Below are 23,686 nucleotides of genomic sequence, written 5' to 3' on the forward strand. Positions count from 1 at the left end.
TCTTCAGGGAGTCTGCTGTGCTGACACTGAGCCCACGTCCTGCAATTGCCGCGGCTCCTTCTTGGGCCATGCAAGCCTTTCTGGCTCCTCTTTCGTAAGCCTGCCTCCTAAATATTTGCAGATGGTTATCATGTCTTTTCCGAGTTTTGTTCTCTCCCTGAATCTTCCCCGGGATAAACACCTTAGTCCGTTCAGCCGCTCAAAGGACACGGTTTGAGTCCTTTCATCATCTTGGTTTGCCTACCTCAAGGTTTCTAAACCTCAGCACTGTTGACATTTTGGGGTGGATAATTCTTTGGTGTAGGGGCTGTCCTGTGCACTGGAGGAGATGTAATGCCTTCCCTGGCCTCTACCAGCTAGATGCCAACAGCCAGCACCCCCCCCCCCCCCCGGCCCCGGCGCTCCCCCGCCAGCCATTACAACCAAAGATGTCTCCAGAGCTTGTGAGAAGTGGCCTGGAGCCAGATTGCCTGGGTCGAGAACCACAAGTCTGCCCTGAACCTGCAGATTGGCTGAATCCAAACGTGGCTTTAGTTCCTTGCTTTCCGCCTGGGTGTTTTCCTAGGAGGAGCAGGTGTTTACGATGTGCCAGGTGTTTTTAGCTCATTTAAATCCTCACAGAAACTCTGGGAAGTGGGCTCGGAAATCATCTCCATTTTGAGGGTAAGAAAAGTGAGGCCAGGAGATAAAGACATTTAGCAAAATCGCCCAGTTGGCGAGTGGGGGGGATGAGATTCAAGATTCATGCCCAGGTCCTCTGTCTCTAGACAGCCATGGGTTGAGCCGTTTTAGGCCATAGGTCAGGACATTACTGCCTGCTCATCTAATCTGGACTTCTGCCTGTTTTTATAAATAAAGTTTTATTGGAACACAGCAGGCTCATTTATATATTGTGTGCGGCTGCTTTTGCACTAACTGGCGGAGCTGGGTGGAGTTGAGAATTTGTGGACCAGGCTTGATGGCCTGCAGAGCCTAAAATAGTTACTGTCTGGCCCTTTGTAGGCATAGTTTGTTGATCCTGCTGTAGGCACCAGCGCTTTCTGGGAAGTGTTGGTTACTTTTTCTGATGGAATGTCTGTTGAACTATTTTGGGTAGAAGACTTCCACTTGCTCTGAAGCTCCCCACTCAAGTTCACGGCCCGACAAGTGACTCTGTGCCATGGTCCACACAGTTTCACTAGGCTGCAGAGCGCGGCAACCGAGAGCATGGACTTCGGGTCAGAGAGGTCAAAGCTTGAAGCCCAGGGTTGCCATTTCCTCTTCTTGTGACTTAGACAATGTGCCTACGCTGGCCAAGCCTATTTCTTCTACCATAAAATGTGTTGTTGGGAGGCTTAAATGACTCAAGGTCCAAAATGTACCTGGCCCGGTGCTAGGCATTCATGAGCCATCCTGAGCTGCAGGCATGGTTGTCACTGTCACAGGGATGAGGATGGTGGCGTTGGTGGAGACTTTGCACACAGTCTTGTTTATAAGAATGACCTGAGCTTTAGTCACCAAGAGACCTGGGCCCACGTGGGAGCAGGGACCATGGAGGATGACGTTGCCCCTTGCTGCTTCCTGTCTTCGCATCCCGGTGTAGTTGGTAGGAATGACTGTGAACGCTGGCTGCAGGCAGGACGAGGGCTCGGACGTGCTCTGTGACCCCTCATTTCCACTTGGGGCCGTTCCGTGGGCTATAGGAAGGTCTTGGTACAAGAAGGGTCCCTTCTAGATACAGAATGGTCAGTTCTTGGGGCTTATTGTGGCTGTTGCTGGCATCTTGGATAAGGGGGAAGAGAACGAGAGACAACAGAGATGGGGGAGAAACAAGACCAAACAGAAGTCACTTGCTCCGGGGCCGGCGACTCAGTGCTTTCTTATCCCTGTGCTCGTTGTAATCTGCAACTCAGCAGGGAGGAGAGTACCCAGTTGGATGCTGGGTTTGGGTGTGCTGGGAGTCCTGGCTACGGGCAGAAGACAGTTTCTTCTCCTGGGAGCAGGGGGTCTGCATTGCAGGCTGACAGCCTGGCCTGTCTGGTGGGGGAAACATCTGGAAGACTAGCACGGGAGGAACCTTCGCTGGTATTCCTTGAACTCCTGGTGGTATAGTGTAACTTGGAGGACTTGTGGGGTCCTAGCTCCACATCTAATGAGATGTTGGTCTTGGGAGACCTTGGGCAAGTCATCTCTCTGGAAGCCTTGGTTTCCTCATCTATAAAATGGGTATAGTGACAGTGTTTACCTTGTGAGGTTGTGTGAAGAAGCTACTGGCAGGAATAGTGAGCACACAGTGAACGGGCTGTGGGTCCCGGTGTCACAGTGGCCATTGGCTTGCCAGCTCTTCAGGCTGGAGGGCACGGGTTGGGTATTTGGCGTTATCGTTCTACTTCTCCTGCTGGCAGGCCGGGGTCCAGGGACAGCTTGGAGCCCTTTGGGAACTGGGTGGAGCTGGGGGCTGGCCGGGGTGTGGAGGGTCAGCGGTTGACACTCCTCTCCTCACCCCCGCTCCCTGCTCTGTCCGGTAGGCCTACGCTGACTACATTGGATTCATCCTCACGCTCAATGAAGGTGTGAAGGGGAAGAAGCTGACCTTCGAGTACAAAGTCTCTGAGGTAGGCACAGGCGGGGAGCCCGCTGTAGCAGGGCCCTCCCCAGGATAGCTCCAGAGAGTCACGTGTGCTCCTGGCCCCCAACAGGCCGAGGCAGGAAATAAGATCGCCAAGCACATGTGCGGTTGACATTTCGGTGTTTGTATTTCTTTTCCTTTTCAAAAAATATTTATTTATTTGAGACAGAGAGACAGAGAAAGGAAGAGAGAGGGAGAGCACGCATGAGTGGGGGGAGGGAGAGGGACAAGCTGAGTCCGCTGTGAGCACGGAGCCCCACTGGTCTGCTGGATCCTGGCGGGGCTCCATCTCAGGACCCCAAAGTCATGACCTGAGCTGAAACCAAGAGTCAGACGCAACCGCTCAACCGACTGAGCCACCCGGGCGCCCCGTGAACCTTTTTAAATGAAAAAAGATTACAAATGAAGTAAGTGGGCTTCACTGAAGGAATCACTAGTAAACGTGTGCTAACGGCAAGCCGCCCTCTCTCTGTCCTCCCGATCCTGCCCAGCTCCCTGGGGTGGCCCTGGGAACAGTTTGGGGAATGTCACCCAGACCTGCCCTCTGAGCTCCTCCTGCTGCCCCGCCACCTTCTAAATTCTGCCTCACTGAGGTGGCCCTCGTTTGTTTCAACAGCCCCCAAGTGTGGACTTTTAGGTTGTGTCCCTAAATGTCGCTGCTTTGCACATCCTTACCTATGGATCTGTGGGCGCTCTTTCCTAAGGAGTCGTTCCTGGAAGCGGGGTGCTGAGTTGAGGGTGGAGAGAGGACAGGAGCTGGGGGAGGGTGGGCTTGTGGGCTGTTGGCTCTTGGTGGATGCCATCTCCCGGGGCTGGGTCCCAGGCCTCCAGAGGCCTCTTGGGTTCTTAGCCCAGTTGGCTCACAGTCACCTTGAGACACTTATCTTAGACACCAGGGCCCGAGCGGCCTCTCAGTGCCTTATCCCACCCTGTTGGGTAAGGCCGGGCCCTGTCGCAGCCCGGGCTCTCCACCTGACCCTCCCACCCAGCTCCAGCGGAGCTGTCTCTTCCTGGGCCCTGACTGGCTGTGCGGTGGCTGAGGTCTTATTCTGTCACCAGAGGGAAGCCGGACCTGTGCTGGGGATAGACCTCCTTCTCTTGGGGGCTGGCCCCCCACTGAGTTCGTGGGTTGGGGGAGAGAGGGCTTGTCCTGGAGCCTGTGGTGAGGGAAGCTCAGCTGTGCTCTGTGGGCAGGGAGTGTGGTGGGGGAAGGCTAATTACAGGGGGATGTTCTAATTACCCCAGCAGATCCCAAGGTCCCGTCATTTCCCCTCAGGTTTTGGTCGTAGACTCCGCTCCGGCCAGGTGTTGTCTCAGCTCAGGAGCTGTTCTCTCGGCAGGATTGCAGGGTGGTTAAGTGCTTGGGTGCTGGAGTCAGGCTGGCTGGGTTTGGATAACCTCTCCCTTCCAAGCTGTTGGCTTCGTCCCCTCTGACCCTCTATCTCCTCATCTGTGGAGGATAGGAGCCAGCAGACCGACTCATGGCCCTTGGGGAGGATTCAGTGGGATCCCACACATAGGCTTGTTAGGACAGTGCCTCGGAATACTAGGTGACTTGATCATTATTAGCTGTTAGCGTGAGCTATTCTTAAGTTCTCATCCCCAGTAGTGGTGTGATTGCTTTAGTTGGGGGCGCTTCCAGAGCTGGGGTTCATCCCAGTGCCAGGGCGATCACTTGGTGGGCAGAGGTGACTAGTTTGGTCTCCAGAGGTCTCCCAGCTTCTGCCCACAGCTGGCGGGGCTGCGGAAGGCTCACCGCGTGTGGTCTCAGCCCACAGATGGGGGAGGGCCCCCGGCACAGCTGCTGGGGGCTCCTCACTCCCTGCTCTCTCACTCCTGCTGCCTCCTGCGGGGATGGCGGCTGGGGAGAGGGCAGACAGAGCGGCCCGAGGTGGCAGCTTCCAGACCACCAGCTGCGAAGGGAACGAGGAAGGGCACTGCGGTGAGACCGGCTAGACCCATGTTTAGAGGACTCTCCTCGAGTTTGAGATTATACTGGGTTCACATTTTGGGGTTTTGCAAAATGTGAGTAGATAAGGGGCTTTTTTTTTTTTTTTCTCTTGTTCGTTTGATATTTAAGTTGGGGGACAAAGAGAAAGAAAACACTGGCAAGTCATGGTTTGGAGAAAATTTTACTGGACCATGAACTCTAAAAGGAAGCAAATGATTGTCTGTGCTTCCTGAGGGCTGGGCCCACAGTGGAGGGGCAGACCCCTCAGCCCAGCCAGTCAGACAATAGAGGCCGCCCCTGCATTCTAAAAGCCCTCTCCAGAAAGAGAAGCTGGGACCCTTTTAATTATTCATGACTCCAGCTGAGCTGGCAGCTGGGGCCCGGCTTCCCGTTTCCGAGGCCTCCCCACACCTTCTTTATCCCCTTCAGCGCCTTGCCCAAGACTGAGATCGCCAGGGAACTGGGCCTGCCTGGCACTTCCTGGGGCCAGAATTACTGTCTGGAGTCCCAGTTGCTGCATGGGGCCAGGCTTGCTCTGTCCTTAATCAGTGCCTGGTGACCCGGTTCTTCTTCGCAAAGCTGGGCCATGGCGGCACTTTTCAGCTGGGCAGCTTTCTGTCACCCGGGCCCTCTGCCTCAGCCAGGTACCCCGGGAGCTTTCCCCTCTCACAGGTGACTTTTCCTCGCTCTCACACCCCAAGCGCAGAGGGGTGGCAACATTCAGGCCACTGTCCCGTTGCCCGATGCCGGGGGTGCTCATTATGTGGCCTGCGGTGCGATTTGCACCTCCCGGAGCTGTGGGGGCGTGGGCATTGGCTGACGGGTACTCCAATAGCTCAAGTCCTCTTGCCCTACCCCCACAGCTCTTGGCCTGTACCTCCCCAAGCCTTGTCTTCCTCCGCACAGCTTTTCACCTGGGCACCACCTTGCTGGGTCCTACCCAGTGTCAGGGGCTCCTGGAGGTCTTTGTCTGTGCTGCTTGTGCCCAGTGGACGTGGGCAAAACCTGCTTCTTGGCAAGGTCTACTTTTCCAGGGCTGCGTGCCTCTGAACACCACCCCCTTTGCCTTGTGCCCTCTGCCAGCCTTTCATTCTGGCCTTTTTTTTTTTTTTTTTAACAAGCCACGCCTAGAAGGAGTCCTCTTCTAGCTGCCCTGTGTTTTTGGATCAACAGCCTCACCTGATTTCCTCATTGAGTAACATTCTGTGTGCCAATGCTGCCCTGGCCTGTGACACTGATCTCATTCCTTGGTTCCTGCCTGCTGTGGGAAAGGTGTAGGGAGATGGGCTCCCCGACACTGTGACCCTACAGAGCATTACACAGGTTTGGACCTCTGACCCAGCAGCTCTGCAGAGGGGGACCGCCCAGATCGTTTGTGGGAGGGAACAGTTGGGAATAACCCAAACATTTAACAGTATAGTATGTTGGCATGATGAAATTCTATGAACTTACTAAAGGCTGTTGTAGAATTATGTTTGCACGTTGACATGGAATGAGGCTCATGAGAAAATTGAGCAGGCTACAAAACAGTGCTTGCCCTGGGGCCCGTGTCTTAAAGATTTTATTTATTTATTTGTGAGACAGTGAGCGAGCATGAGCTGGGGGAGGGGTGGAGGGAGAGGAACAAGCAGACTCCTTGCTGAGCAAGGAGCCCGACGCCGGGTTCGATCCTAGGACCCTGAGATCATGACCCGAGTTGAAAGCAGACACTTAACTGACTGAACCATCCGGGCACCCCCAGACAGTTGGATTTAAGAACTCAATCCTGTAGGACTGTGTGATCTCCCCAGCACTTACCACTTAATGCCGTGCCTACAGGTCATTGTCCAGCAGCAGCTGGGACTTCCTGTTGTGGCTCTAGCTGGGGGCCGCTAGTCATTGTGGCTTGGCCCCCTCTATTTGCTTGCTACAGGCCATTGAGAAACTGGTCGCCCTTCTCAACACTCTGGACAGGTGGATTGATGAGACGCCTCCGGTGGACCAGCCCTCTCGATTTGGGAACAAGGCCTACAGGACCTGGTATGCCAAACTCGACGAGGTGAGGCCGCCACAGGACATGGCTTGGGGCCTGGGCCAGGGTGCAGGAACTTTCAGGCATCTCAGAATCATCGGGGAGTTTGTTAACATGACGATTCGCTTTACCAAAAGTACAAATGGTTTTACTCTCTGCCCCTGCTGTTTTCTGGGAATCCCCACTGTGAAAGCCCAGTCCTCTGCACGGGGCTGTTACTGAGGTCATCGTTTGTATTAGCGACAGGTTCAAGTGTCCCATGTGTCTGTGTGCAGGGGGTCAGTCAGATGAACTAGCAGATCGAGACCGGAGTGCCATGCGGCTAGAGAAAGACCAGGAGTTTGAGGGGAGGCAGCCTGGGATTTATTGTTCGGTTAAAGAGGAACCTGGGGTTTGACACATGATGAGCTACTTTTTGGTAGGGAAGAGGGAAAAATGACAAGATATGTTTGTGCTGCTCAGTTCGCATAAAGGAACAGCAGTGGAAGGATATGCCAGAGGCTGTTAGAGCCGTAACTTCTCTGAGGGCAGGGGACAGTGGGGAAGGGACAGACTTCTCAGGGCATCCCTTTGTAATGTGTGTATTTATTTACTTTTTTACTTTTCGATATTTTTCTTGGCAAATCCCAACGAATTTAGCATTGTGCTTCTTTTTCTTGATTTTTTCATTTACTAATTAATTTTTATTTAAATTTCAGGTAGTTAACATGCAGTGCAGTATTGGTTTCTGGGGTAGAATTCAGGGTATTTTTATTTTTTTAATGTCTTTGTTTTTGAATTCTATAGCAGTGATACCTGTTCAAAGCAAGCAAAAAATAAAAATGTGGGATCATGGGCCCTGTCCTTAGAAAAGCCTTTTGTCTGTAGGTCTAGGGTCGGGCCTGGGAATCCAGATTTTCCTCGGGTCTGGAGATTTTCCTGTCAGGTACCTGTAGACTGAACCTAGAGCAACTTGGGTCCTCATTTCTCTGGGCCAGTGTTTCCACCTGGAGTAGAGGGGAGCCCCAAGGACCCAGCAAAATGCTGTCCTGCCTAAGAGCAGCCTGTGGCACAGGGTCTTTTTTTTTTTTTTAAAAGATTGTTTCTGAGTTATAACTTACAGGAAAATGATCCCATCACAGCTCGCTGGGTCTCAGTGTGTTTTGGCCCTCGTGCCACCAGCTGTCTCAAGCTCTAAAACTTTTGGGCCCCTTTTGAGTTGATATCCCACCCCTCCAAAACTCTTGTGATTTCCATCCCATAGAGTAGTGTTCTGTGTTTTCGAACTTACAGACGTCTGATGTGTTCTGTTCGGTGTCCTGTCTCTGCGGGTCCCTGTGTTGTGCGGAGCAACAGAGCGTTTCCATAGCCGTCTGGTGTCCCGGCTTCTAACCATGCCACGGTCTGTGGGCGGGGGGCATTGCAGTGAAGGGTTGTTCCCGCATTTTGGCTACTGTGAATGCTGCTGCCACGAGCATTCTTGGCTGCGTGTTTTGGTGGACATGCGGCACATGGTCTTGCTGCCCTGGGAATGTAGAGAGAGATGGCCCCGTAGGGACAGCAGCAACTTTCCAGATGAGGGAGTTGAACGGCTTCTTTGCGGTTCCCTCTTGTCTTGTCCCAGACTCTTGTCCCCTGGAGGAAGGGCCAGCAGACGAAAAGCCACCCCAGGGTTGTTGCTCTGTGGCGTAAGGGTCAGCATCTCCCACCTCGTCTTTCTGTAGCCAGTCAGCACAGGGAGCCGGGCTGGCCTGGCGTGGCCAGCTGGGCCCCGGCCAAGTGCTGCTCCTGGGTGCCTGCCCATCAGGATGCTGCCTAATCTGCTGCCTCCACTTTGTGTCTCTTTGTGTTATCAGGAAGCAGAAAACTTGGTGGCCACAGTGGTTCCCACCCATCTGGCGGCTGCCGTGCCTGAGGTGGCTGTTTACCTAAAGGAGTCCGTGGGGAACTCCACCCGCATCGACTATGGCACAGGTATCTGCTGCTCCCGGTGTTTGCTTGGCTGCACTGCACGCTCTCCTTGGGCTGCTTGCTCTTTGCTCCAGGGCATCTTGGGGCCCTCTGAGCAGGCAGCCTTTTGGGGCCCGCTGGTGCCTGCGGTTCTGTCTTGGTCCGCCAGGGGGAGCTGATGCCACGTGCCTGGTGGCTCTGCTCGGCGCTGGTTTCTGTTCAGTCTCTGTGAAGTTATCACCGGCAGCAAAGTAATTTATTGAGCACTTACTATATCTCAAGGCGACCCCTTACCAGAGCCTAGCTTCTGGCAGCATTGTGGCATACCCTTGCCCGGCCCAGTGTCTGTGTGCTGCTGAGTTCTCTGGGAGAGGGCGCAGGCAGGCACCTCGGAGGAGAAGGGTTGCTTGGGGGTGGGTGGGGGCTGAGGGAGGACCCTGTGGTGGTAGGCTCCCCTTTCTGGCCTGCCCTGAAGTGGCAAGTGCAAGTTTGGCTGCTCTCTCAGGCCTTCCCCTTGCCTGGGGCTCAGTTTCCTCCACACGAGCACAGGCCAGGAGACAGGCCTGGAGAAGGGCCTCCTTGAACCTGGGTCCTGGGGAGGCGTTGTCTTCTGCTCCCCTGTTGCTGGGGAGCAGGTTTATCAGGTGTTTTGAGACTTCCCGGGGTGGGGCTTTGACTAAGACCAACAGGGAAGGACCTTGAAGGGAGACTGGCCAGGTCAGCCGAGGGTGGGTTTTTCTTCGGCTGTCAGGTGTGTGAGAGCCCCTGAGCGGTGGTGGCTGGGACTCTGGCTGGTGGAGATCAGAAACAGCGCAGGTGAGAGGGACACTCACAAGTTTCCCGGGCTGTGGAGGCACCTTCTTTCTACAGAGATGGGACAGGAAGTCCTTGCCTCCCTCCAAATACGTTTTTTTCTTTTTTTTTTTTTTTTAAATAATACTATGAACCATGGCATTTCAGTCCAGGGTCTGGTCAGTGGTGTCTGTAGTGCTTACCATTCCTATTTGGCATGACTGGGAAAGGAAGGGTGGTGCCTTTTTTTTTTTTTTTTCTTTTTTTAGATTTTATTTTTAAGCAATCTCGACACCCAACATGGGGCTTGAACTCACAACCCTGAGATTAGGAGTCACATGCGCCACTGACTGAGCCAGCGAGGGACCCCATGGAAGGGGCTGCCTTTTGACCCTGTAACGTGACCATGTGTTCCCTGCTTGGAAGCCTTCAGTGGCTCCCGTCACTCAGGATACTGAGTCTAAGCTTTTTACATGGCAGTTAAGGCATGTCTGATCGCCAGCCTCATCTCCTTACACTTTCTCCCTTGCCCTCTCTACTTTAGCTATACTGGCCTTCTTAGTGTTCTTCAAACATAACCCATTTCCCCCCTCACCTCAGGACCTTTGTACGTGCTGTTCCTTCTGGCTAGATTGCTCTTCTTGGTTCCCTCACACCCCGTGCCTTACCAACTCCAATTCATCTTTCAGATTAAATATTACTTCCTTAGGGAAACCTCCTTGAACCTTATGGCAGGGTCCCCCTGTGATATCCTCCAGTTATCACCCTGTCCTCCTTCTTCGGAGCTAGAATTATAGAAGTGATTGTCTACTTAACGTTTGTCATCCCGACAGAGCATAAACTCTCAAGCAAAGTCACGGATCTAGTTTCCCTGGTGCCTGACATGGACACTGGCTGCCCTTGTAATAGGTACCCAGTAGATAGAGTGCGACTGACGAGTGAGTTAAACCTACAAAACAAAATGAGAATGTCTGTTTAAGAAGTCCACAACCTCGGCTGCTTGGGCCTTTTAGAATTATAGTAGTGGTAGTTCTCAAAAGGGCCTGGGTCTTTCTGGAAGGGACAGAGGCCCCACTATCTCCATGTTAACCTTCCTCCATAGAGGGGTGGTTCTCAGTAAGTTGGACTCTGGTGAGACCAAGAACAGTCCTGCTCCTTTTTCTGGAAGACTGTCAACCTCGGCTGTTTTGTTCCTCCCCCAGGACATGAAGCAGCCTTCGCTGCTTTCCTCTGCTGCCTCTGCAAGATTGGGGTGCTCCGGGTAGATGACCAAATAGCTATCGTCTTCAAGGTGTTCAATCGGTGAGTGGGAAGACAAGAAGAGCAGCGGGGGTCTCCCCTCCTCCTCACTGCCGGGCTGGGGACAGGCGCTGGAGGCCTCTCCTGAGTGCTTGTTGCTTCTTCCGGCCTGTCCTAATCAAGCTCCGGCTGTGGGTGGGGCGTGCACAAAGCCTTCTGACAGGTTCAGATTCAAGTGAGGACAAGTGAAGGAAATGTCACGTGCCGACCGCTCATGCTTCCGCGGCCCTGGCCGTGCCGAGCCGTGTCCCGAGCGCTCCACACGTGTCTCGCTCCCTAGATTCCCCCACCAGCTCTAGGCAGCAGTGACTGTCATTTCCATTTTGTAGATGAGGAAAGGGAGGCCCAGAGAAATCAGCTGTCTTCTGATCCCTGAGCCAGCTGAACCCTGCCCCCCTGCAGTCGGGCTCTGACCGCCCCGCCCCGCCCCCGCCCCACCACCTGCCCCGCAGCACAGGTGTGTGCAGCCACCAGAGGCCTCTGACAGCACCGTGCCGTTCCGGGCCCGCTCTGGTGATGTTGATGCCTGGGCTTCCGAAGACAGGAACATAGCTCCCGAGAAGAGGGAAGGTGGGAGCCGGCAGGCCCCGGGAGGTGATCTGCTCCGTCCCCCACCAGCCTTCTGGTGGGCCTGCCAGAGTTAGCCTGGGGCTGCTGCTCAGGGTCTCCCGTTGTCAGGAGTTGGTGGCGCTAAATCCCCCTTTCTTCCTGGGCCAAAAGAAGGCTGTGTGGGAGGAAAAAATAAAGCGACATTATTTTGAGAGTACCAGCTGATGCATAACTCACGCATGTAGGTTTCAATTGAAAATAGGGACCAGTTACACTCTTAGGTGGTTATTTCTGGCCTCCGTGAGCTCCCAGTGGCAGAAGGGTTGAGACTGTCTCTCTGCTTTCTGCTACCTCTTTCTCCCGCTCCCTCCTGCGCAGGTACTTGGAGGTTATGCGGAAACTCCAGAAGACATACAGGATGGAGCCGGCCGGCAGCCAGGGAGTGTGGGGCCTGGACGACTTTCAGTTTCTGCCCTTCATCTGGGGCAGCTCGCAGCTGATAGGTATTGAAGGGGCGCCTACCCCCCTGTCCCCCCCTGCACACCCTGGGGGGTGTGTGTGGTCTGTCCCCACCCCCCCCACCCCCCCCCCCCGCCTCGCTGCTGCTGCTGCTGCTACTGCTCAGGGCCGGCAGTGACAGCTTGTAAAGCAGGCATTAGACCGGCTATTGACGGAGGCTGTTTGCTGTCGACCTTGTGCTGCGAGCCAGCGTGGCAGGCCGGGGGAGGCGGAGGCAGAGTGTGCTGAGATAATGGAAAGTGACAAGGGCTGGTGCAGGGGCGCTTGCCTGGCGCATAATGGACTGGTGTGAAATGCGCCCCAGCTCCTGGCAGCAGCTGCGGGGTTTTATGTTGAAAATGAGGGGCTCTTTTGACTCGGGGACCAGCGTCATCCGCCATTATTATCGAGCTGTGTGCAAGGGGCCCGTCAGGGAGCAGCCACCCAGTGCGGGGCAGCGAGCCACTTCCTGTGGGCCCTCTGTGCTGGCTCCCCTCACTTGGCCCTGCTTTCCAGGCAGGGGCGGCTCCCTGGGGTCTGCGGTGGGTGAGGGTCCGGTGGTGACTTCTGCTTCAGTGGAGGATGAACTGCCTACAAGATAATATTCATGAGCGTTTGCACATTCGCTCCATGCCAGGCCCTGCTCTAAGCATTTTAGGTAGATTATCTCCCAGAACCTTCTCAGTGACCCTGGGAAGGGTCTTTGCCTGCATGAGACTAGCCACCCTTGACAAAGGGTAAACCTGCGTGGGCGCCAGGCCCGGGGCTCTCCGGTGGTCCCGACCATCAGGCAGCATGAGGGAGGGGCTGTTCATAGCCCCACTACACAGATGAGGAAACCAAGCCTCGGAGAGCTGAAGTCACTGGTCAAGGTCACATGGCTAGAAAAAGGCGAAAGCTACCGCTCGTTCCGCTAGAACACACAGGCATACACGTACACACACGTGCACACACACATACACATACTCGTCATTTATTGCTCCCACAAGGTCAAATGTTGAGGGCGCACGGGTGGGACCGTGGCTCCAGGGTAGGTGTAGACTGCCCTGGGCCGAGGCGGCACTCTGTGGGTGTGAGTGTCTCGTTCTGAACCCTGGGGCTCTTTGCTGTTCCCAGACCACCCGTATTTGGAGCCCAGGCACTTTGTCGACGAGAAGGCCGTGAATGAGAACCACAAGGACTACATGTTCCTGGAATGTATCCTGTTTATCACTGAGGTGAGGGGAAGGGGGTGAGGGAGAAGCCCATGGCGGCCTCTGGCTGAGATCAACGGTGGCTGGTGGCCTTGGAGTGGGACAGAGGAGCCCGAGCTCTCGCTTCAAGGTGGCAGGGCTGGCCCTCGAAGGAGGGTTCTTGACAAGGAAGCCCCACGAGGCCTGTGAAAGGTTAAGCCGGCCTCTGACTGTCTAGGCTCTCCTCCCCCAAATCAGTGGTCTGGGAACTCCGAGGGACTCGAGCTGAGGGACTGGGACTCCGTGGCTTGTGCACTTGGTGATGATGCAGCTGGTCTGAGGAGGTGGGTGGGGCCCACGAGCTCTGTCCAGCACGTGCCTGTGGCCGTGCAGGATGAAACCAGTGCAGGAGGCAGGGTGGAGACTCAGGCGGACAGCAGGGCTAGAGTTCTGCTGAGGGGATGTGTCTCGGTCAGCGCCCGAGGACACGGGCCAGAGGTGAACCTCTGGTGCTGGAGGTGAACCAAGCAGGCCCGGGCCCCCAGCCCGCCTGGCAGGGGGTGTTTAGTAACTGGGTGCTGTTGCCCACTGAGCCTGGGGCTCCCACTTCCTCAAGATCACCCAGGGAGCTTGTTAAAATCCACGTTCCTGTGCCCAGCTCCGGCTTTATGAATCAAGAATCTTAGGGACAAGAGCCAGGAACCTGTGTTAAATACACTTGCCAGGTGATTTTGCACGGGATTTGGGGACTCACTGCTTATAGGGCCTCTCTCTCAGGAGGTGCCAGTACCTTTCATCCCCCCTGCTGGATACCTCGCCCCCTTCCCCCAAACTTTGAAAGCATGCCCTGGTTCTCTCTGGAGAGGGTCTTGCCACCATTCTCTTAACAATGCCCGCACGCACATCTGGGCTCAGTGATGCTCCCGGCACGGCCGTGGTCTCTTCCCCACTGGGGCTGCTCTCTTGGCTCAGGTTCTGAGCCCCCCGAATGGAGAAGCCTGGCTAAGCAGCCATTGCCTCGGGTTCCTCACGGTCAGCATTCGGCTCAGGCCTCTGCCAAACTCTAGAGGCCAGAGGGGAATGACACGTTTTTCCAAGTCAGCAAATGGAGCTGGGACTGACGGCTGGGCGGCCGCTGCCTCAGTCTCAGATTTGCTGCCTTCAGCAGTGTGGCAGGCCCAAGGTCGGAAGGACTCAGGGCAGCCTGGCTCACTGCCTCGAGAGCTAGTCACGTGTTGCTCTTTCCAGAGCGGAATGCAGGGGTCTGGGGAGCCCTGGGAGCCCCTGGAAGGAGCGGGAGGAGCAGGGTGGGGAGAAGGGGTGCACCTTCTAGGCTGAGCCCTTGCTTTGCTCACGGAGGGGTAAGAGGCTCAGCTGTTCTGGCTCCCTCTGGAGGCTGGCCAAGCCCCTGGGTCCCTGTCAGTGACTAACAAGGAAGAAAGCCAGGCTGGGCCGCAGGGAAGATGGGAATTGATTCCGGGTTAAAATGTTGTATTTTTATTTGTTGGGTTGGTTATACTGGTAGAAAAACCCAAAAGCTTTCTGAAGTTTGGGACCCAGTTCCTCTGCTGGAGGAAATCCTGCAGTGGCCACTAGGTGGTGCGAAAGGCACACCGAACTTGGAGAAGGTTCCGGTACCTTAACGGAGGGAGAGGCAGAGGCAGACCCTAGAGTTTTTGCTTGTTCTGCACCCTCTCTGCAAGGCCTGCTTCTCACTCTGGGTCTGGGTGCTTGGGCATGGTGGTGAACACTGAGTGCTAGTAGGGCTGAGGGCTCCCTTTCATCCACCCGGGCCTAGCTGAGACGTGACTGGTACGTAGTGGACAGCTGCTGCGTTGTGCTGGTTCTCCATTGCTCTGGGCTCGGCTACGCCCACCCCAAGCCCCCTGCCACCCTGCACCAGGGTGTCACCGCCCCTAGTTCCCCCAGTTCGTGAATGAGTGACCTGGCCTGGATCACCCTGACGGAGGCGGGGGGCACAGGGGACCTGGAGGCCCCTGAGGAGTTCTGTGTGCTTCAGGCTGGAAGGGGGCAGTGTTGCCTATGGAGACCGGGGAATCAGGACGGCTGGTGCAACTAGGAGAAAAAGCAGAACAGCCAGAAGTTGGCAGTAGAACCGGGCATCTCCTCCCCATCTCCCGGGACCTGCCCTCGTAGCCCTGGGCGTCCCAGAAGAGGGACCCCACCTCACAGGGCTTCTGTTGGCTCAGGAAATGCAGCCCTGGCGCCTTTAAGAGCCCAGAGCAGGCAGGAAAAGAATTTCAGTTTCAATCTGGCTTCTAAATTTGGAGTTTTGGGAAGGGAGGGATCAGATTTCAGCTGGAAGGGAAGGAACTGACAGGAAGGCGCTGTGCAGAGCCTCCCCCCATCCCCCCTCAGTTACTGACAGAGGAACCATTTACAAAAGGCCGATTCTCTTGGGAGTGGAGAGGCAGGAACGCAGCGTCTGTGAGTAATTTCCTGCTCAATATGGCTGCTCTGACTCACACGATTCCCCTGGGGTCACTGCGGGACTGCAGCTTGCTTGCTCGTTCTCGCTCTTTCTCTTCTCCCTTTGTGGCTAGAATGAGCTAATTTTTTTTCTTTCTTTTTTTTTTTTTTTTGTCTTCTCCCTCCCGATTCCTTTTATCCCCCTCGTCTGTTTTCCTTTCCCAGAGTTGCAAAGTCTCCTTCGGAAGGACTTAGGGAGACCTGGGGACACTGAAGGCCTGGGGTTGGGGTGGGGTGGGGTGGGGCAGCCCCTCTGGAGAAATAGCATCTCTGGCTTTTCCACGGGGAGGGCCAGGGCCATTGGGGCTCTGCCAGCAGGCCAGAGAGGCCTTTTGGGGTCCCCTCCCGTGCCCCCAGTGGGTGAGGTTGGCGCATGAGGCGGAGCCTCTGGTTTCCCAGCATCCTGGGCTGGCCCTGGCCTCGGGGCCCTAGCTGAGCAGGCTGCTGGAGCCATGCTGTGGGACTAGGCCAGCAGCGCGCCTCTGGGGCGGTTTGGTCACCAGGCCTTGTCCAGAGTGAAACTGATGATACCGCTCCAGCGGTCCCCGAACTTCTCTGGGCCTGGAAGTGTGCAGGAGAGGACTGGAGCCGGCGCTGGTCCCCAAGGGGCAGAGAGCTTTGGGGGAAGGGGCGGGGCGAGAGGGAGGAACGGTAGCTGGGGGTGGAGCCTGCTGGAGTAGGTGGTGGGGCAGGGGTACAAAGCTCCTGGAAGGGCCGCCCGTAGGCTCTGGTACCAGCAGCCATCCCCATCCCAGAGGAGGGAGCCTTAGAAACAGAGAGGTGGGGAAGGTAGTGGGTGTAGGCACTGACCCCAGGAAGAGCCCCGCGGCCACCAGGGTGGGTCTTGTCTCCGTCTCCCACCTCAGGCTGTGGCCCTCACTGCTGGAGGAAGGGGTCTGTTCTTGCTACTGAACCTGGGGGTCGAGACAGGCTTTGGGGGAATTTTAGCCAGGAGAGGGAGGTAACAGCAGTAAATGGCAGCTTTTTGGACTTAAATCTTGCAGTTTGGTACAAGGCCCTTATGGGAGAAGTGAGAGGTGTGTGGGAGTGGGGTATGGGAGTGGGTCACCTGGGGAGTCCACAGCCAAGCAATGGGGGGTGTTATGAGTTCCTGGGCCCCTCTTCTTATGCCCAATATGGAGAAGGAGCTTTGGGCCCATCCTTTCTTCCTGGAACAGCCCTCCTCCAGCCCCGCCTCCGCTCCCAGCCACTTCTGGAACCTTCCACCCACTCAGGGTCCAAGTCTCTGCTTCCTTGCCAGCTCAGCGTCTTTGCTTTTCGGACTCTTTCTTCTGAAGCCTGGGGCTCAGGGTGCTGAGCCCCATTCCTGCAGCCAGCATCAGTACTGTTTCTGAGTTGAGGGGGGCAGTGTTGAGGGGGATTGAAATGCCTGCGAGCTACAGACGTGCCGGCCTGGTGCGGAGGGCCTCCCTGTCTCAGTGCTGCGGTTTCTCGTGTCGTGGGAACTTCACTGGGCTGGCTGCAGAGTCTCTTTCCTTCCTGGAGGGTCAAACTCTCTGGCAAGAGGAGGGACAGGAATGGCGCTGTCCTTGCTCCAGCCTGTCCCTTGCTGCTGTCAGTGCCATCCCTTCCTAACCTCCCAGCCAGGTCGGGTGGGCTTTCCAGAACAGACGTTCCTCCTGAATCTGCTGCAGGTGCCCCCAGCTCACGGCTCACGTCTGCCCCCTCTTTTCCTCCCTCCCTTTTGCCTGCCCTGCAGAGGGCAGTTGGATGCCAGGGTTTGGTCTTCCCCACCTTGCCCTTCGCCCAGACCCACCCCCTCCCCTGGCTCCTGCAGTTCCGTCTGTGGCAGGTGCAGCCCGAGTCCCGGGTGGCAGAGCCTGCCCTGCGTGTGGGGCCGGGGAGGGCCGGGGAGGGCCGGGGAGGGCCGGGGAGGCTGCTGCTGCTCTTTATCTGCACGGGAGCAGGTCCCTGTGCTGGTGGGGTGCTCTGTGGCTGCAGGGGAATTGCTGGGAGTCCCAGCTGGGGCTTGGGTTGAGATTTTATTTTTCTGAGGCTGCTGAATGTGGTGGGTGGTGGGAATCGGGCTCCCTTTTTGTTGGCTGTGGAAGAAAGAGGATGACCCTGGAGGTTATATTTTCCCTGTGGGTCTTTTAGACTGAAAGACCGTCTCTGATACTTATGGGCACCTCTGTGTGCACGCACGTGTGTGTGTCTCCTCCCTCCCAGATGGTGCAGCCAAGTCCTCGAGCATACATGCGCACGTGTGCGTGTCTGTGTGCACATATATGCATGCACATGTGTGCTTTAGTGCGTGTGCATGTTTGTGTGCGTGCACACGCGTGTACACATATGTGCGTGACCTTGCTGCTGGGATCCGGGGGTGAGCTCCCAGGTGGCCTGCCTCTCCAGCTGTGGATTCTCTTTTCCAGATGAAGACAGGCCCCTTTGCAGAGCACTCCAACCAGCTGTGGAACATTAGCGCCGTGCCCTCCTGGTCTAAGGTGAACCAGGGTCTGATCCGCATGTACAAGGCCGAGGTGAGGAGGGTGGGCTGGTGCTCCAGATCCTGGGGCTGCCGACCGCGCCCCACGCCCTGCTGCTTTGCTCCAAATCTTGGGCCAGCTTCTCTGACGCTGCAGGCCTCAGAGTCTCTCTCGGTCTGTGGGATGGGCACCCAGGGAATCTCTGGGCTGAGGCCCAGCTCTGCCCTGTGACCGAGTCAAGGCCCTGCAGCTCAGGGCCCTGTCAGATGGCCAGAGGCCTCTCTCAGCCGTGTCTCCCATGGGGACATGTAGGCGGACGGGCTTTGGAGGCAGCAGCCAAGTTGGTGCTCCTCAGGTGTTGGTGGGTCTGATCCCTGGGCAGGTGGGGGTCTCCCGGAAGGCCCAGAGCTGACATTTCTGGCAACCACTTCAGGTGGTCCTCCTGCTCTTTGATGGGAGAACAGGGTGAGGACGTGGGTTCCCTGAGCTCCCCCTGCTGGGAGTTCGCTGCCCGGCTCCTGAGGGTGTCCTCTGCCCTCTTTCCCCTTTGGCACCTTTTCCCCACCAAGTAGGGAGGAGACATTTTCTTGCCATCCTGTCCCTTCGCTAGCTCCTTCCACATCTGTGCACACCAATGCCAGAGCTGTGTGACCTTGGCCAGGGAAGGGCCTCCATGTGAAGTCCTTCGCCCAGAGTCACGAGTCCTCCAAGTCCCCTCTTTCCGCCCTCAGGCTGGTGGTCTTTGGTGTTGTCCCGTGCCCGTGTGCCCATCTCCTGACGTCTGGCCATCCCTCTCCCACGGAGGGAGGGGAAGTGGTTCTCTGGGTCTACTTCATTATGCTCCGCGCTTACGCAGACCCCATCAGTGGAGGCAGGGGGCGCGGGGAGAAGAGGGCATTAGAGGCTTGGCTGTGGTTTGGTAGTATAGATACTTCCAGTTGGCCCTGTTCCCTCTGCATGGACTTGAAGGGGTTAATGGCGCTGGAACTGACCGGGCCTGGCCCTCTCTCTCCCTTCCGCCCCCTCCCCCTCTGGTCCCCTTCCTCTGGACTTCACATCCTGTGTTTAGGTTCCAGCCCACATACCTCTCTAATCTGAGAGGCGCGGGCTGCCCTGCTGCTCCTTCCGGGCTGGCCCACTGGGCCCTCCAGTCCGGCTGTCCCCTGCCTGGAGAGCTCCCCGGGCACTGCCCTCTGGGTGTCCTATTGTTACTGACACACCCCCCACCTGCCCCCGCCAGTCTCCTAAGTGGGTGCTGATGGGGAACCCCTCCCCACTGCTGGGGGCTGCGTGCAGCATGAGAGGAGCGCCTGGCCCCTCCGGCCTCCCAGCCCTGCTCCCGGCTGCCACTGCCACGGCCAGGACTCCTGGCGGCCAGGGCTCTGGGCCTTTCCTGCTTGGGGTCCGAAGTGCTACCCTTCCTGCGTGGCTCTCCCTCGAATGACTCACTGGAAACTAATGGGGGGGGGGCGTGGCCCTTAGGGCAGAGCAGGAGCCCTTGCCCCCTTCCCCTACCTTCTCCTCGCAGAGCTCCCGCCTGATGGGCTGGGGTTCCACACGGCGCCGCAGTCGCAGGAACAAAACAGAACAGTTGTAGCAGTTGTGGGATTTCTGCGGCTGTGGCACCGTGGGCCCTGCAGCTCAGGCCCAGACCGGGGGGTCCCCAGGGGATGCCAGCGCGCCCTTCCCAAACCAGGGGGGAGCTGCAGCTCTGCGTGCGAGCAGGCGTGGGGCGGGCTGGCAGCCTTGCGGGGGGGCTATGTGGCGGCCAGACTCCTCTGTAGGACGGCGCTGGGGCCCCTGACTGCGGGTTTAGGAACCCCGCATCTCTGTGATGTTCGGCGCTCGTTTGTAAGGTTCTAGTGGGTACCCCTTGGTCTTTTGGCCCCTGAGAGCCTGTGGGATTGCCTGCCCCCTTCCCAGAGGTCCCAGGGAAAAGACTCCTGTTGTCGGGTCAGCTCTCAGTCGGTGGGCAGGACCCACGAGTCTTGAAGTCCGGAGCAGGGTTAGCAAGGTCAGGGCCGCCAGAGTTGGCTCTTGGAGGGGAGTTGGTCCCCTGAGCTGCCACAGTGGCCTGACCAGGCCTGGCATTAGGTGGCCTGAGGATTTGGGACCCGCTGTGTGCATCTCTGCCCCTGCCTTTCTGAAGTGAGGAGGAAACGTGTTCGGGACCCTTACGGGTGGGGGGTGGGGCCTGTCTTTCCCAAAGGCTGTCACTGCTGGCGCTCCCTTCCGGAGGGCCTTGTCAGGGCCTGGAGAACCCCTTCTCCCCCTTGAAACATCAGCACCTGGAAGGGCCTCCAGATCTGGGCCTCCAGCTGGGAGGTCTGTGCTGGGTGGGCTGAGCCCGAGACGCCCCTCTGCCCTGTCCCATCAGAGGCGCCCCCGCCCGCCCCCCGACGGCTAGCTGGGAGAAGGCCTGCCCAGAGGCTCCCTTCCACTGTTGCTGTTGTCCCGCAGCCCCGGCCTGCCTTTGCCCCAGGTAGCCTCTTACCTTGAGCCCAGTCCCTCTCCTGTGCTGGGGCCCTGGGGGGACTTGTTCTGGGTCCCCAAGGCAGAGTGCAGAGAAGTGCCCCTGCCCCCTCCTGCTAAGCCTCTGGCCTTTGCAGCTTCTCTTGAGTGAGAGCTAGAAGCAGGGTGACCTTTGACCCTTTCTGGAATTCCAGGGCCCTAGGGGCCCCCTTTTACAAACTCCCACCACTTCCTTGATGACATAAGCACAATGGCAGCTGCCTTTGCCTCTGGCCTGGAGTTCTGCTGTTCCTCCTCCCCGCACCCCAGGGACCCCGCTCCTGCCTGCTCCCCACTTTTTCCATTCTAGGCCCAGCAGTCTGCCTTGGCCTGGAGCTCGGCTCCCACACTGAGCTTCATTCTGCGTCCTTCTCCCATCGCATGGAAAGATTCTCCTTTTCCTGCTCCTGGGCCCCCTTTAGGCCTTGACTGTCCCCCACTTGACATACACACAGCTGGTCAAGACCTCTTCGTTTCTGCACCTGGTCGTTGAAGCGAGGGGACCTGGGCCAGTTGTGGCACACCTTTGTCCCCCTGAGTTAGGAGGAGGTTGAGACCACAGTCACAGAGCAGGACTCGCCCTATCTGAAGCTGTAAGTCCTGTTCCAACCCAGCCATTCTGGTGGTTTTCCGTGGTCAAAGGTACGAGAGAAGGTGATCCGCACTTGCCGGGAGCTGCTGCCTGAGAGAGTTAGCCAGTGACCTGGCCTGTGTGAGGCACAGCAGGACTGGTGTAGGGAGGCTGGGAGGTGGGGCCCACCCTCCCTTTTCTGGTCCCGGGTGGTGCTAAGCCGTGCCTGGTCAGAGGGCGGAGGTGTGTGGCCTGGGGCCCAGCTGCCTGTGCGCCAGGCAGGCCCTGCCAACCTCCCTATCTCCCCTGGAGCCCTGGGCTGAGGTCCCGTCTGGCCTGGGTTCAGGGAGTCAGGCCATTCCCCCGTTGGGTGCTCTTGTCATCTGCCCCACGCACAGAGCTGCTGGGAATTGCCCTGGGGGTTGGGGCACGTTAACTGGTTCTTACTCTCTGACTGTGAAGTGCCAGCCAAGGTGTCTTTTTCAGTCCAGATAACTGAAAATTGCAGAAAAATGGGTCTTGGACCCTTCTTAGGCTTGTATCCAAAGGTCCCCACACCTCTCCTCCAGGACCGGGACCTGGGCTGGGGGCTCCCTTATGGCCTGGAAGGTTCTTTTCGTCTCTGGTCCCCAACTTCCTGCCCTCCCCCATACCCCCCCACCATGAGGTTGGGCTGCCCTCTCTTTCCCTTCCTTTCTCCCTCTCCCTCACTCATTATTTGGTGGGTCTGATTGTCATGGAGTGGGGGCGGTCTTTGGATAGGAGAGGGTGGTCAGAAGCAGGTAGGAAGCCTTGCCTTTCCCTGAAGGCCTGAGAGCTCCCCTTGGTTGGTCCCCTTCCTGGGCCCTGGGTGGACACTTTCTGGGTACCACGCTGCTCTGAGGCTCCAGAGTTGTGCCCGGGTCCCTTGGAAGCCCGAGAGACTGAGTGGGCCCCTGATGGGTGCAGCGTCATCCTCACCTCTGTTCTCCCCTCTCCCCTTCACAGTGCCTGGAGAAGTTTCCTGTGATCCAACACTTCAAGTTCGGGAGCCTGCTGCCCATCCATCCGGTCACCTCATGCTAGGGGCGGAGCAGCCAGAACCCCCCCCCCGGGCCACCCGTGCCTGTGCCTGCCCTCCCCTGCCCCAGCTCCAGTCACTCCCTGACCCTCCCCCGTTCTTTCTGTTTGCTGAGAGGCTGTCTGCTGGGGTGGGCGGTGAGCGCGGGGTTGAGGGAGGCTCAAGGCGTAAGGGTGTAGGACCCAAAGTGAAGGGAGAAGTGACCAAAGTGGGGCCCGTTTCCCCATGGCGGGGGGCGGGGTGTGCTCGGGCCCCGGTCCTGTGCTTGGCCTTCCTCCCCTCCTCTCCTGTCCGGTCCCACTCGAGACCCGGGCTGGTCTGCACCCCTGGGAGGGGAAGGGGGTTGCGGCTTGCTTCCCTTTCCCAGGTCCTGTTGCCTTCTTAGGGGTTGGAGCGGTTGCTTCCCGGGGGGGGGTCTGTTTCTGAAGCCATGTTTGGGTGGGTGTCTGGGGGCTCTGAAGGCTGCAGGCTGAGGCTGGCGGCCAGCCTGGGGTGGGGTCGGGAACCGAAGAGCATCGGCCCCTGGGCCTGCTGGTGCCTGTGTCCAGCGCCTCATCCTGGCTTCTCTGTTCTTTGCCCTTTGGCTCTGCTGGGTTTTCTGGCCATAACGACTCCTGCCGCCCTCTGCCGGGGTGGCCTCTGGGAGCTGCCCTTTGGGTAGACACTGGGTGCAGGGCCTGCTCACTGGCTGCCCCGGGGAGGCCTGCCTTTCCAAAGTTTCTCAGGCTGGGAGGGGGTGGCCGAGACAGGGGCTGGGGCCCACTGGGCCTGTGGGGGACCTGGATTCCTCACAAATCTTAGCTTCTGCTCCCTCCTCCCTCCTGCTTCTCCAGGGCCCTTTGGCCCTGTTTCCCTGCCCTTCAGGGCAGTGGGTCAGGGGCTACTGGAGCACTCAGCAGCAACCCCCCCATCCTCCTCTCTCCCTGAACTTCACCGACTGGCTCTCCAGGACAGGGCAGCCCTGCCCCCCTTCCCCAAGCCCAGGTTTGGCTCTGTGGGATGGCAGGGGCTGGGCTGGGTGAGGGGTTGCTGGCATGCCAGGTCCTGAGTTTTTTTCTAGGCCTGCTTTTGGGCTAGCCTCTTGCAGGCTCTCCCTGGCTCAAGCCCAGGCCTGCCTTTCTCCACTACCCCCACCCTCTGTCCGGGTCCACATCCCTTTGGGAAGGGGGAGCTCCCAAGAAGCACAATTCAGGGGGTTGACCCTCACATCTGGGCCGATGGCCTGGGCAGAGGCCGGGACGGGAACCACTAGAGTCACGGAAATCATTTTCCTAGGAGAGGCCCAGTGCTGGCCTCCCTCCCAGGGTCCAGACCACCGCCTTCCTGGCTCCTCTTGCCCCGTCCTCCTTGTGCCCCTCCAGCCCCATGCGCCTTCATTGCTGTTTGGATTAAAGCCTCTGTTTTGCACCTGTCACCCGTGTGAGACGTGTCTTTTCATGCCACCTGTCTATTCCTTCTCCACGTGCCTGTTTGTCTCCCTATCAGGTCCCCTTCCCTCAGGCCCTGGTGTCTGGGGCTTGGCTGGCTCAGCGGCATCTGGGCTGAGCCTTCCCTGGGCAGCCAGTGAACATGCAGCGGTCGCCCAAGCAGGCTCTGGCGGGTCCTGGCTGTCCCCACCCCCAGCTGGAAGTAAGTTACAGAATCTTTCTGAGCCTTGGCTTCCTCATCTGCACAATGGGGACCGTCACAGGGTGCCGGCCAGGAGTGAGTGAAGGATGTGAGGTCCTCAGCCCGGGGCCTGGCTCGGAGTGGACGCCTGTGGTCGCCCCGGCCCTTCTAGAAGGCAGCCCTTCTGGGC

The 23,686-nt window shown here is 57.6% G+C and overlaps 1 protein-coding gene across 4 annotated transcripts in view; it reads left to right on the top strand.

The window, feature by feature from the left end:
* Positions 1-23,302, top strand: part of PTPA (protein phosphatase 2 phosphatase activator) — a 30,632-nt gene extending 7,330 nt beyond the window's left edge. For all 4 annotated transcript variants that reach the window (XM_080820450.1, XM_080820449.1, XM_080820448.1 and 1 more), the window contains exons 3-10: positions 2,508-2,594; positions 6,472-6,597; positions 8,406-8,523; positions 10,494-10,593; positions 11,518-11,642; positions 12,754-12,854; positions 17,693-17,800; positions 21,816-23,302. In XM_080820450.1, coding sequence (XP_080676576.1) covers positions 2,508-2,594; positions 6,472-6,597; positions 8,406-8,523; positions 10,494-10,593; positions 11,518-11,642; positions 12,754-12,854; positions 17,693-17,800; positions 21,816-21,893 — 843 coding nt within the window. In that variant the 3' untranslated portion in view covers positions 21,894-23,302. The remainder of the gene's footprint in view (positions 1-2,507; positions 2,595-6,471; positions 6,598-8,405; positions 8,524-10,493; positions 10,594-11,517; positions 11,643-12,753; positions 12,855-17,692; positions 17,801-21,815) is intronic.
* The last annotated feature ends 384 nt before the right edge of the window (positions 23,303-23,686 follow it).

This window comes from Martes martes, assembly GCF_963455335.1.
Source record: "Martes martes genome assembly, chromosome: 12".
In the NCBI taxonomy this organism is placed as follows: domain Eukaryota; kingdom Metazoa; phylum Chordata; class Mammalia; order Carnivora; family Mustelidae; genus Martes; species Martes martes.